Here is a 13805-nt window from a genome sequence, read left to right on the forward strand (position 1 = left end):
ATGTGTGGTGGACATACTGTACTTAGCTAGGCAAGATGGCGGTACACCCAAAGTTGTGACGTCATACATATGACGTAATACAAATGACGTCATACACAAATGCTGCTAGTAGTGAGACTACTTGTCACATATGGTAGATTTAAAAGTTAGCGTCCTAGAGTTGGCATCATCATGTTTACAAAGGACTCCCAATTCAAAGTTCATGTTGATAAACCTTGATACTGATTATTGCGGCATTTACATTCAAATCAATTGTCCTCTAATTCCAGGTTTTGGATGCCCGTGATGTGTATGTGTTAATGAGGCGTGGATGCAGGATCTCCCGAAACATCCGGGCATCATGGTACTTTCAGCATCTCAACTCTGTCATCCCATTCACCCCCCAGGAACATGTGGTAAGTGTAGTATTTTCAGCATCTCAACTCTGTCATCCCATTCACCCCCCAGGAACATGTGGTAAGTGTAGTATTTTCAGCATCTCAACTCTGTCATCCCATTCACCCCCCAGGAACATGTGGTAAGTGTAGTATTTTCAGCATCTCAACTCTGTCATCCCATTCACCCCCCAGGAACATGTGGTAAGTGTAGTATTGTCAGCATCTCAACTCTGTCATCCCATTCACCCCTCAGGAACATGTGGTAAGTGTAGTATTTTCAGCATCTCAACTCTGTCATCCCATTCACCCCCCGGGAACATGTGGTAAGTGTAGTATTGTCAGCATCTCAACTCTGTCATCCCATTCACCCCCCAGGAACATGTGGTAAGTGTAGTATTTTCAGCATCTCAACTCTGTCATCCCATTCACCCCCCAGGAACATGTGGTAAGTGTAGTATTTTCAGCATCTCAACTCTGTCACTCTTACTTCCCTCCCCTCTCTTAACATTGCGCAATGCTCAGGGCCCGGTTCCATAAAGCCATTTTAGCGCTAAGGTGATCGTATTTCCCATACTTTAACATTGACTTACGATAGTCGTAGCACTGAGATCTCTTTGTGGAATGGTGCCCTGGACAATATCAGGAAGTTTGTTTATTAGTCTTTTCTTTTACTGTAAGCCCCTGTGCTTAAGTGAGGGCTCACTTCGATGAGACCGAATGTAGATCTATGCCGTTCAGATGAGTATATCTGGTTGGCTGCTGATTAGGAGCTTCTGGGCAAGAGATTTTCTATGCTTAGTCAGTGATTAGAGAGATGGCGATGATGAAGTCACTTTCGAACTAAACCTGTGGCGATGATGACATCACTTCCGAACCAAAGCTGCGGCGATGATGAAATCACTTCCATACCGAAGCTATGATGGTGAATGAGTCCACAGTATTTATTATGACAGAATATATTATTGTAATATGAAAATTTTACAATATTGAAGTCATATTTTTAGTCATAAGAATGCATCATAGACAATACTTTTGAAATGAGAGAATTAAAGAAATTCCTTATTATGTTGATCCAGGGCGAGTCGGAGGAAGAGTTATCTATCTTGTCTGTCGTGCCACCAGATGGCCAGCCACCACTTCGGCCAGGCCAGACCTACAGTGTGTGTATCACCCCACAGACCATTGTGACCTTCCTGGCCTCTCGATACCGCCTGGCCTTCACCCTTGACCTTAGCCCTTCAATCATGTCTGTGGTAAGATGTAAACCTCTGAATTCTTCTACATGTGTTGTTCTCTGCTTCTATAATAGAAAAAAGCTAAATTGAATACATGTATATGAGTTATGTTTGAGACATTGTTTTTTTCATAAATGTATTTGTTAGCAGGTTTGATTTTTTTTTCTAACCCATAGGTCATTGGATGAAATAAAAGATGTTTTTGATTGACAAACCTAAATCTGTTAATCATTATGTAGATTGAGTAGAATAGAAATATATGAACAGACAAAAAACACACCATGTCAGAGAGTTACTGCTTTTGTTTATACCGTTCCTCTGTTATATTGTCCTATTTGAATTTCTTTTCACTATTGACAGGAAGAAATAAGATTCAAAACTTTTATTCTGTTCCAGTAAAGGAACTCCCAAACATGCTAAAGCTGAAAGTTAAGTTCTCTGTTAAAATATTAGGACATTTTAAAAAAGGTATTAAAAAATGTTGTAAGAACTTTAAAGATTCGTAAAAAAATTTTTATACAAAATAACTAGTTTGGCTCACCCTTAATGTTCTATCCCTAAATAAAGGTGAGCTTCTGTACCTGTGGTACTCTGTTTGTGCTATTGTAATTTAGTACACAGAAGCTTAACCAAGTTAGAGACCAACCATTTGATAGTCTGGTGGGGGCCTGTGATATGGATAGAAAAACCCTGTGATATGGATAGAAAGAACCTGTGATGTGGATAGAAAAAAACTGTGATATGGATAGAAAAACCCTGTGATGTGGATAGAAAAAACCTGTGATGTGGATAGAAAAAACCTGTGATATGGATAGAAAAAACCTGTGATGTGGATAGAAAAAAACTGTGGTGTGGATGGAAAAACCCTGTGATATGGATAGAAAAATACTGTGATTGGATAGAAAAAACCTGTGATGTGGATAGAAAAAACCTGTGATGTGGATAGAAAAAAACTGTGATGTGGATAGAAAAACCCTGTGATATGGATAAAAAAAACCCTGTGATATGGATAGAAAAAACCTGTGATGTGGATAGAAAAAACCTGTGATGTGGATAGAAAAAAACTGTGGTGTGGATGGAAAAACCCTGTGATATGGATAGAAAAATACTGTGATTGGATAGAAAAAACCTGTGATGTGGATAGAAAAAACCTGTGATGTGGATAGAAAAAAACTGTGATGTGGATAGAAAAACCCTGTGATATGGATAAAAAAACCCCTGTGATATGGATAGAAAAAACCTGTGATGTGGATAGAAAAAAACTGTGATGTGGATAGAAAAAACCTGTGATGTGGATAGAAACAACCTGTGATGTGGATAGAAAAAAAACTGTGATGTGGATAGAAAAAATCCATAAAATACTGAAAGAACTAAGTTTTACACACTAAAGGTGATTGCTGGACATGTTTGCATGTCCTCAAAATATGTTTTGTTAAAAGAATAACTGTATGTCTTGAATCAGTGACCAGAAAAATAATATGTCTTAAACAAAAGTTCCAGCCACTCCCCAAGAAGGTTGAATAGCTGGGGCCCACTTGCACAAAGCGATCTTAGCACTAAGACTATCGTAAGCCTCTGTTAATGCATGGGAGTTATGATCATCTTAGCGCTAAGATCGCTTTGTGAAAGTGGGTCCAGGTCTTTGATCCGTCCCCACCCATGGATACATTGTATGCCTGCTTGGATGTTATTATGATTATATCATATGGAAGCTAATTTAAAACGTGTCTGTATTGTAGAATATCTGCGATGGCTGGGTTGTAAATGATGAGTTGATGCTTACTCTCAGCAACTGTCTACATGGCCTTGTCAAACCGGTAAGTGGTTATATGGAGAGCAAACTTGTGTCAGTAGTAGTGCTGCAGAGCATACACTATGAAGCTCGTATGATACGTATCAATAATATAGGGTAAGGAATATGAATATTAATTCACAATACAATAATAAGTCACATCCGGTGTTAAGTGCTCACAGTAATAAGCTGGTATTGTTTTTGCATTCAGTGTAAAACTTGAGTTTATTAAAAATATATGTAAATGTGCGTCATGTTATTATTTAGGTTGAAACATTTCAGTGATATTTTTTTGTGAATAAAACAAGCAATACATTGCGACGGCATATATTATAGCCTCATGTTTTGGTTGACAGTACCACTAGGGGCCTTAACAAACTGACACAAGTTACACTACTGCATGGCTTGTCTATATTCCATTTTGCATATCTTGCTTTGATAAATAACTGACGAGTTTAAGTAAAAAAACAAAAAAATTGCACATATTCGGTTCTAATGACCCTGAATAATGAATTCAATTCATGAAGGCATACGGTTCGATTCACCGAATACGCAAGTGAATCGTAACAGCCCTAGTCAGTAGCATGATGTGCATGATTGTAGGAGTTGATTGTACGAGGGGTGTTCATTAAAGATTTCCCCTAAACCACTTAGGGTTATCATATTTGGTTGAAATTTCACATGTGTAATGATACATGTATCTATGGGTTATGTCTGAATTTGCAGCACCGAACTATTAATCTTACCACTTTTACAGGTGTTATGATCGAGTAGGGTGTGACAATGGAGCCCGTAGAATACCGAGCAGTGATTAGGTTTTTATATTTGAAAGGTCGCACACCAAAAGAAACTTTCGATGAAATGAAAGCAACTTATGGGGAAGATGCCCCATCATATGACGTTGTTAAACACTGGCATCGCCAGTTCAAGTGTGGTCGGACATCTGTGGAAACAGCTGCCATTCCTGGTCGCCCCCATTCAGCCATTGATGAGGACACTATCCATCAAGTGGAGACCGCCATTTTGGTAGACCGACGTATAACTGTTCGCCAGTTAGCACAAGATGTCAAGATCAGTGTAGGGTCTGTGTAAAAAATCATCCATGACAATTTGAACATGCATAAGGTGTCTGCATGATGGATTCCCAGGTTGCTCACATTTTTCCAAAAGCAGGAATGAATCAATTGCTCATTGGATCTTTTGGACATGTGCCAAAAAAACAGGCAAACTTTTTTGACAGACTTATCACACAGGATGAAACATGGGTCCATCACTATGATCCTGAGACTAAAGTTCAGTCGATGCAATGGAAGCATGTGGAGTCACCACCCCCAAAGAAGGCACGTGTCCAACCCTCTGCAGGCAAGGTCATGCTCACGGTGTTTTGGGACCAGCACGGAGTAGTCATGATGGATTTCTTGGCAAAGAGTACCACAATTACAGGAGCTTATTATGCTTCTCTGCTGCGGAAATTGAGGGACGCTATCAAGCTTAAGAGGCGTGGCATGCTGACCAAGGGTGTCCGTCTCCTGCAAGACAATGCTCCAGTACACAACTCTCATGTTGCCCAGATAGAAGCGCTGTCCTGTGGCTATGAAATCCTTCCACATCCTCCTTACTCTTCTGACCTTGCACCATCTGACTTCCACCTCTTTCCAACCATGAAGTCATTTTTGAAGGGAAAACGTTTCACAGATGAGGAAACACTGATTTCTGAAGTCAAGTCCTGGTTTGAGACGCAAAATGAGGGCTTTTACAAGCGAGGTCTCCGTAGTTGCATAAAACGATGGGAGAAGTGTGTAACTCTTGGTGGTTCCTATGTGGAGAAAGACTAATACCTATGCCAAGTTTCATTCTATCTATCTATCTTGGTCCGTCAGAAGTGGGTCAGGGGAAATCTTTAATGAACACCCCTCGTACCATAGGGTTTTGTGTGTACATGAGAGGAACTGAACATCATACCCAAATATTGTGGGATTTTACTCATGGTATAAATACTGATTTGTGTCTCACTTGGCTCAGTTTCAGATCCCAGGCAGCAGTATTGTGTTCACCCCTGAGCTATTTGTGACTGTTGTGGTCCACACTCCTCTTGTATTATCTAAAACCAACCAGGTAGGTGAAGAAGGAATTGTCACAGTGTTTTCTTGGCTTCCAGATGTCTGCTTGTGTCTGTATTAAGAGTATTTAACTTCTTCTAAGATAAGGGGTTTAGTGTGCATTCTATTGTCCAAGGTGATGTAACTAACTACCAAATATGAATGAAATATTTATCAATTAGAAAACCTCATGATATCTATCCTTTATGTGTATTTTCACGAATCGATAAGAACATACACATTTATTTTAAAGAAGCAAAGTAGAGCAGACTAGAATTTCAGACCCAAACTCGTCTTAAACGTTTAGACAGGCTGACCTCTATGACTGTGACTGTATGCCTTTGTTACATTTTCTAACTAAATTTAAGGCACTACATTTTGTATATGTATAGTGTCTTGAAGTAAAGTCTAAAGCTAAAAATCGAAATAAGAAATGTGTCCCTCAGACTCTGGTGCAAGGCATGCGGGTGAGTGTGAAGAATGTGGAGGACTTCCTGGCCGTTGTACAGAGGGAGCTGGACAGCTTCGAGTACGCCCTCTGTCAGACCTTCTACAAGTCCCTGGACATCAGTCAGAACAAGGTCAGTGTATGCAGAACAAGGTCATTGTTAGGTCAGTGTATCCTAAACAAGGTCATTGTAATTCTAGTGTCTTCAGAACAAGGTCACTGTCATTCCAGTGTCTTCTTCAGGACAATGTCACTGTTAGGCCAGTGCCTTCAGAATAAGGTCACTGTTAGGCCAGTGCCTTCAGAACAAGGTCACTGTTAGGCCAGTACCTTCAGAACAAAGCCATTGTCATTCCAGTGTCTTCAGAATGAGGTCACTGTTAGGCCAGTGTCTTTAGAACAAGGTCACTGTCATTCCAGTGTCTTCAGAACAAGGTCACTCTTAGGCCAGTACCTTGAGAACAAAGCCATTGTCATTCCAGTTTCTTCAGAAAAAAGACATTGTCATTCCAGTATCTTCAGAACAAAGCCATTGTCATTCCAGTGTCTTCAGAATGAGGTCACTGTTAGGCCAGTACCTTCAGAACAAAGCCATTGTCATTCCAGTGTCTTCAGAATGAGGTCACTGTTAGGCCAGTACCTTCAGAACAAAGCCATTGTCATTCCAGTGTCTTCAGAACATGTTCATTGTTAGGCCAGTGCCTTCAGAACAAGGTCACTGTTAGGCCAGTACCTTCAGAACAAGGTCACTGTTAGGCCAGTGCCTTCAGAACAAGGTCATTGTAATTCCAGTGTCTTCAGAACATGTTCATTGTTAGGCCAGTGCCTTCAGAACAAGGTCACTGTTAGGCCAGTGCCTTCAGAACAAGGTCATTGTAATTCCAGTGTCTTCAGAACATGTTCACTGTTAGGCCAGTGTATCCTAAACAAGGTCATTGTAATTCTATTGTCTTCAGAACAAGGTCACTGTCATTCCAGTGCCTTCAGAACAAGGTCACTGTTAGGCCAGTACCTTCAGAACAAAGCCACTGTCATTCCAGTTTCTTCAGAACAAGGTCACTGTTAGGCCAGTACCTTCAGAACAAAGCCATTGTCATTCCAGTGTCTTTAGAATGAGGTCACTGTTAGGCCAATACCTTCAGAACAAGGCCATTGTCATTCCAGTGTCTTCAGAACAAAGCCATTGTCATTCCAGTGTCTTCAGAACAAAGCCATTGTCATTCCAGTGTCTTCAGAACAAGGTCACTGTTAGGCCAGTACCTTCAGAACAAGGTCATTGTAATTCCAGTGTCTTCAGAACAAAGACATTGTCATTCCAGTGTCTTCAGAATGAGGTCACTGTTAGGCCAGTACCTTCAGAACAAAGCCATTGTCATTCCAGTACCTTCAGAACAAAGCCATTGTCATTCCAGTGTCTTCAGAACAAAGCCATTGTCATTCCAGTGTCTTCAGAACAAGGTCACTGTTAGGCCAGTGCCTTCAGAACAAGGTCAGTGTTAGGCCAGTACCTTCAGAACAAAGCCACTGTCATTCCAGTGTCTTCAGAATGAGGTCACTGTTAGGCCAGTACCTTCAGAACAAAGCCATTGTCATTCCAGTGTCTTCAGAACATGTTCATTGTTAGGCCAGTGCCTTCAGAACAAGGTCACTGTTAGGCCAGTACCTTCAGAACAAGGTCACTGTTAGGCCAGTGCCTTCAGAACAAGGTCATTGTAATTCCAGTGTCTTCAGAACATGTTCATTGTTAGGCCAGTGCCTTCAGAACAAGGTCACTGTTAGGCCAGTGCCTTCAGAACAAGGTCATTGTAATTCCAGTGTCTTCAGAACATGTTCACTGTTAGGCCAGTGTATCCTAAACAAGGTCATTGTAATTCTATTGTCTTCAGAACAAGGTCACTGTCATTCCAGTGCCTTCAGAACAAGGTCACTGTTAGGCCAGTACCTTCAGAACAAAGCCACTGTCATTCCAGTTTCTTCAGAACAAGGTCACTGTTAGGCCAGTACCTTCAGAACAAAGCCATTGTCATTCCAGTGTCTTTAGAATGAGGTCACTGTTAGGCCAATACCTTCAGAACAAGGCCATTGTCATTCCAGTGTCTTCAGAACAAAGCCATTGTCATTCCAGTGTCTTCAGAACAAAGCCATTGTCATTCCAGTGTCTTCAGAACAAGGTCACTGTTAGGCCAGTACCTTCAGAACAAGGTCATTGTAATTCCAGTGTCTTCAGAACAAAGACATTGTCATTCCAGTGTCTTCAGAATGAGGTCACTGTTAGGCCAGTACCTTCAGAACAAAGCCATTGTCATTCCAGTACCTTCAGAACAAAGCCATTGTCATTCCAGTGTCTTCAGAACAAAGCCATTGTCATTCCAGTGTCTTCAGAACAAGGTCACTGTTAGGCCAGTGCCTTCAGAACAAGGTCAGTGTTAGGCCAGTACCTTCAGAACAAAGCCACTGTCATTCCAGTGTCTTCAGAATGAGGTCACTGTTAGGCCAGTACCTTGAGAACAAGGTCACTGTTAGGCCAGTGCACTCAGAACAAGGTCACTGTTAGGCCAGTGTCTTCAGAACATGGTCACTGTAATTCTAGTGCCCTCAGAACAAGGTCACTGTTAGGCCAGTGCCTTCAGAACAAAGCCATTGTCATTCCAGTGTTTTCAGAATGAGGTCACTGTTAGGCCAGTGCCCTCAGAACAAAGTCACTGTTAGGCCAGTGAACTCAGAACAAGGTCACTGTTAAGCCAGTGCCCTCAGAACAAGGTCACTGTAATTCCAGTGTCTTCAGAACATGGTCACTGTTAGGCCTGTGCCCTCAGAACAAGGTCACTGTTAGGCCAGTGCCTTCAGAACAAGGTCACTGTTAGGCCAGTGCAATTAGAACAAGGTCACCGTTAGGCCAGTGCCCTCAGAATAAGGTCACTGTTAGGCCAGTGTCAAAGTACAAGGATTTCATTGTGGATTGTCATTGACACAGGTAAGCCATGTTGAAGTTTTCCTTGAACAACATATTTTTGTTTTCATAAGTTTAAAAGCAAAACTTTCAAGTCCCTTGTCAATACTAACCTTTTATCATCTGCAGGAATATATTTTTATGTGCAAATATTTGTTAGATCTTGGAGCAGTACCCAGAAGCCCTGGAAGATGACAGTGAGAAGCTTGACCTGAGGAAGTCGGACCTGATCAGCAGCCCAGAAGCCGGCTTCATCAACATGCTGAGATATGGAATCCTGGCACTACAGCTACTGCCAGATAACTCCAGTGCTGGTGGGTAGCCATTGCTCTTTCACCTTTCAAGACTGGTGTTCCTGGGGTGATGCCAGTCCCCCATGAGCTCCCTGGCTCAGGTGGTCAGACTTACCTTCATGGTGTATTTTGTTGCTGTTACTGGTTTGTCATTCAAGACTTGCTTCCCTAGGTCATATATAACTTGGGTGAGATCAAGTGATAACTGATAGGATATGAAATTGCATCTCAATGCTTTGCAGACACTTGAGACCTCACTGGTTACCATTGCATCACAATCAAATGACAACTCTGCCACCATTGCATCACAACCAAATGACATCTCTGCCACTGAAGCTGGTTAGCTGTCCTCTGTACACTCAAGACACTGGTTATTACTGTTCATAAACTGAAAAAAGTTTGAAGAATGATTTTGGATGATAGATAGAATCTCACCCTGGTGTCTTTGATAACAAATACATTGACTCATCTTCATACATTTCATGTCCAAAAACACCTTTGGGATATAGATGGAATATTGCCAAAATATTCAGAAGACTAAGTAAACAGTTTTACTAAAAACAGTGCCAGGTCTAACATTATAGAGTTCTCTCCCATTATTTACTTGTGTTTGAAGCACAAGCTGTTGACCTGGGAATAATTTAAATCATCAATGATGTGTGTTATTTTTTAATATTATTTAGATTGCCAGTGCTCAAGATTTGGGTTGTATGTACATTTATTTACCCCTCCGCCTTGCTAAGCCTAAAAACCCAACTCAACCATGTCAGTTCAAAATGTTTAACATAAGTACAGTACACAACTGAATGTTGTTGATACCAGATACCAGTAACCACCAGTGAGATGAGGACTCACCTAAAGTTGAAAGCTGCTCCTGGATGACCTGTAGTAAAACTATCATGTTAGACTGGTAGGGTGAGCCACAGAAACTGCAAGAAGTAAAAGTTTTACCTTGATAATTTTGGATGATAGATAGAATCTCACCCTGGTGTCTTTGATAACAAATACATTGACTCATCTTCATACATTTCATGTCCAAAAACACCTTTGGGATATAGATGGAATATTGCCAAAATATTCAGAAGACTAAGTAAACAGTTTTACTAAAAACAGTGCCAGGTCTAACGTTATAGAGTTCTCTCCCATTATTTACTTGTGTTTGAAGCACAAGCTGTTGACCTGGGAATAATTTAAATCATCAATGATGTGTGTTATTTTTTAATATTATTTAGATTGCCAGTGCTCAAGATTTGGGTTGTATGTACATTTATTTACCCCTCCGCCTTGCTAAGCCTAAAAACCCAACTCAACCATGTCAGTTCAAAATGTTTAACATAAGTACAGTACACAACTGAATGTTGTTGATACCAGATACCAGTAACCACCAGTGAGATGAGGACTCACCTAAAGTTGAAAGCTGCTCCTGGATGACCTGTAGTAAAACTATCATGTTAGACTGGTAGGGTGAGCCACAGAAACTGCAAGAAGTAAAAGTTTTACCTTGATAATCTTTTTCTTCCAAAGATAACATACACTAAGTGTCCTTCTGCTAGCAGACGCCATTTTGGCTGGTCTTTCTGCAGCTCCTCTAGTGGAGGTTACTTATGAAAAATCTAAGGGGAACAACTCTGGTTGGCAAATGTCATTGCTTTAGAATGATGGGCATGGAATCACAGGTTCAAATCATTCTTAGTCTTTTTTGTCTGTGTCTTTTGTTTTTCTGGTTTTATTTCTTTTGTTGGTAATTCGGTAACTTCTCTGTATGTGTTTTTCTCTTTTTAATTTAAGGACTCCGGATGAGCTGTGGCAAATTGTTAAGCATACTTTGCTAGTTAAAAGTAATTGATTTATGATGCAATTTTCTGTTACATAAATATGTAAATAAGCTGTCATGATAACTTGTCACCATTTTTACTTTTGACATTCCCTTGCTTTCTATGAGAAATATTTTCTTTTTAACAGGTGATTTTTAAGTGTGGTAACATATCTTTTTAGGTGTTTTAAGAGCAGTTTTCGTAGGGGTTTCTTGTTTCAAGGTTTGTGTTTTAGGCTGTCCTTTCTAGGTTAAGAAAATAGTTTTGGCAGTGTATCTGTCTAAGGGTAACACTACCTGATGGAAACACTACCTGATGGTAACACTACCTGATGGTAACACTGCCTGATGGTAACACTACCAGATGGAAACACTACCTGATGGTAACACTACCTGATGGTAAAACTACCTGATGGTAACACTGCCTGATGGTAACACTGCCTGATGGTAACACTACCTGATGGCAACACTACCAGATGGTAACACTACCTAATGGTAACACTACCTCATGGTAACAGTACCAGATGGAAACACTACCTGATGGTAACACTGCCTGATGGTAACACTGCCTGATGGAAACGCTACCTGATGGTAACACTACCAGATGGTAACACTACCTGATGGTAACACTGCCTGATGGTAACACTGCCTGATGGTAACACTGCCTGATGGTAACACTACCTGATGGTAACACTGCCTGACGGAAACACTACCTGATGGTAACACTTCCTGATGGTAACACTGCCTGATGGTAACACTACCTGATGGTAACACTACCAGATGGTAACACTACCTAATGGTAACACTACCTCATGGTAACAGTACCAGATGGAAACACTACCAGATGGTAACACTGCCTGATGGTAACACTGCCTGATGGAAACGCTACCTGATGGCAACACTACCAGATGGTAACACTACCTGATGGTAACACTGCCTGATGGTAACACTGCCTGATGGTAACACTGCCTGATGGTAACACTACCTGACGGAAACACTACCTGACGGAAACACTACCTGATGGTAACACTACCTGATGGAAACACTACCTGATGGTAACACTGCCTGATGGTAACACTACCAGATGGTTACACTACCTGATGGTAACACTACCAGATGGTAACACTACCTGATGGTAACACTGCCTGATGGTAACACTGCCTGATGGTAACACTGCCTGATGGTAACACTACCTGACGGAAACACTACCTGACGGAAACACTACCTGATGGTAACACTACCTGATGGAAACACTACCTGATGGTAACACTGCCTGATGGTAACACTACCAGATGGTTACACTACCTGATGGTAACACTACCTGATGGTAACACTGCCTGATGGTAACACTGCCTGATGGTAACACTACCTGATGGAAACACTACCTGATGGTAACACTACCAGATGGTAACACTTCCTGATGGTAACACTGCCTGATGGTAACACTACCTGAAGGTAACACTACCTGATGGTAACACTACCAGATGGTAACAGTACCAGATGGTAACACTGCCTGATGGTTACACTACCTGATGGTAACACTACCAGATGGTAACGCTACCTGATGGTAACACTACCTGATGGTAACACTACCAGATGGTAACACTACCTGATGGTCACACTACCTGATGCTAACACTGCCTGATGGTAACACTACCTGATAGTATCACTGCCTGATGGAAACACTACCTGATGGTAACACTTTCTGATGGTAACAGTACCAGATGGTAACACTACCTGATGGTAACAGCACCAGATGGTAACACTATTGGATGGTAACACTACCTGATGGTAACAGCACCAGATGGTAACACTGCCTGATGGTAACACTACCTGATGGTAACACTGCCTGATGGTAACACTACCTGATAGTATCACTGCCTGATGGAAACACTACCTGATGGTAACACTTCCTGATGGTAACACTACCTGATGGTAACACTACCAAATGGTAACACTATTGGATGGTAACACTACCTGATGGTAACAGCACCAGATGGTAACACTGCCTGATGGTAACACTACCTGATGGTAACACTATCTGATGGTAACACTACCTGATGGTAACACTACCAGATGGTAACACTGCCTGATGGTAACACTATTGGATGGTAACACTATTGGATGGTATTACTCCCTGATGGTAACACTACCAGATGGTAACACTACCTGATGGTAACACTACCTGATGGAAACACTACCAGACAGTAACACTACCTGATCGTAACACTACCTGATGGAAACACTACCAGATGGTAACACTACCAGATGGTAACATCAGGTAGTGATGTGATGGTAACACTGGATACTTTTGCCAGGCATCATCATCCTCACTGATGGAATGGTGGGCCTGCCGGACGCCAACATCCTGGAGTCTCTGCTCACACAGCTGAGGAATAGCACCATGGCGTGTTCCTTCATGAAGGTGGGCAGCTGTTCCCTCCACCAGCAGCTGGGCCATGTGCCACACACAGAACTCATGCAGTTCATCGCCACGGCAACGTTCGGAGCCTACTTTGCCTCTTTTCCGGATTTGGTTAGTATCTCTAAATGAGTTCATAAAAACCCTTTTTGTCACTGTGAATACAGATTGCTGCATGTGGATGTTTGACATTGTGATTTCTGACATGACAGTGGGAAGTTAACGAAAATGTCCTTTTTGGCCCAAAAACTTGACTAATTATATACTACAGTTCTGCTGTGCCATAGACGTCTCTTTCCATGTATATTATTGATACTTTTCAGCAATTAGTCTTCTATGGGCGTTTTGCTCACTTCAAAGTTCAAAGTTTGGTTTA

At 41.4% G+C, this 13805-nt stretch overlaps 1 protein-coding gene across 3 annotated transcripts in view; it reads left to right on the forward strand.

Annotated features, from left to right (window-relative positions):
• LOC124121185 (KICSTOR complex protein SZT2-like) overlaps positions 1 to 13805 on the forward strand; it is a 162020-nt gene that overhangs the window by 1041 nt on the left and 147174 nt on the right. For all 3 annotated transcript variants that reach the window (XM_048399868.1, XM_048399869.1, XM_048399870.1), the window contains exons 2-8: positions 270 to 395; positions 1454 to 1630; positions 3352 to 3429; positions 5427 to 5519; positions 5950 to 6084; positions 9062 to 9215; positions 13326 to 13543. In XM_048399868.1, the coding sequence (XP_048255825.1) occupies positions 270 to 395; positions 1454 to 1630; positions 3352 to 3429; positions 5427 to 5519; positions 5950 to 6084; positions 9062 to 9215; positions 13326 to 13543 (981 nt within the window). The remainder of the gene's footprint in view (positions 1 to 269; positions 396 to 1453; positions 1631 to 3351; positions 3430 to 5426; positions 5520 to 5949; positions 6085 to 9061; positions 9216 to 13325; positions 13544 to 13805) is intronic.

The sequence above is a fragment of the Haliotis rufescens genome, unplaced genomic scaffold, assembly GCF_023055435.1.
Source record: "Haliotis rufescens isolate VD_foot unplaced genomic scaffold, xgHalRufe1.0.p SCAF_2, whole genome shotgun sequence".
Classification (NCBI taxonomy): Eukaryota; Metazoa; Mollusca; class Gastropoda; order Lepetellida; family Haliotidae; genus Haliotis; species Haliotis rufescens.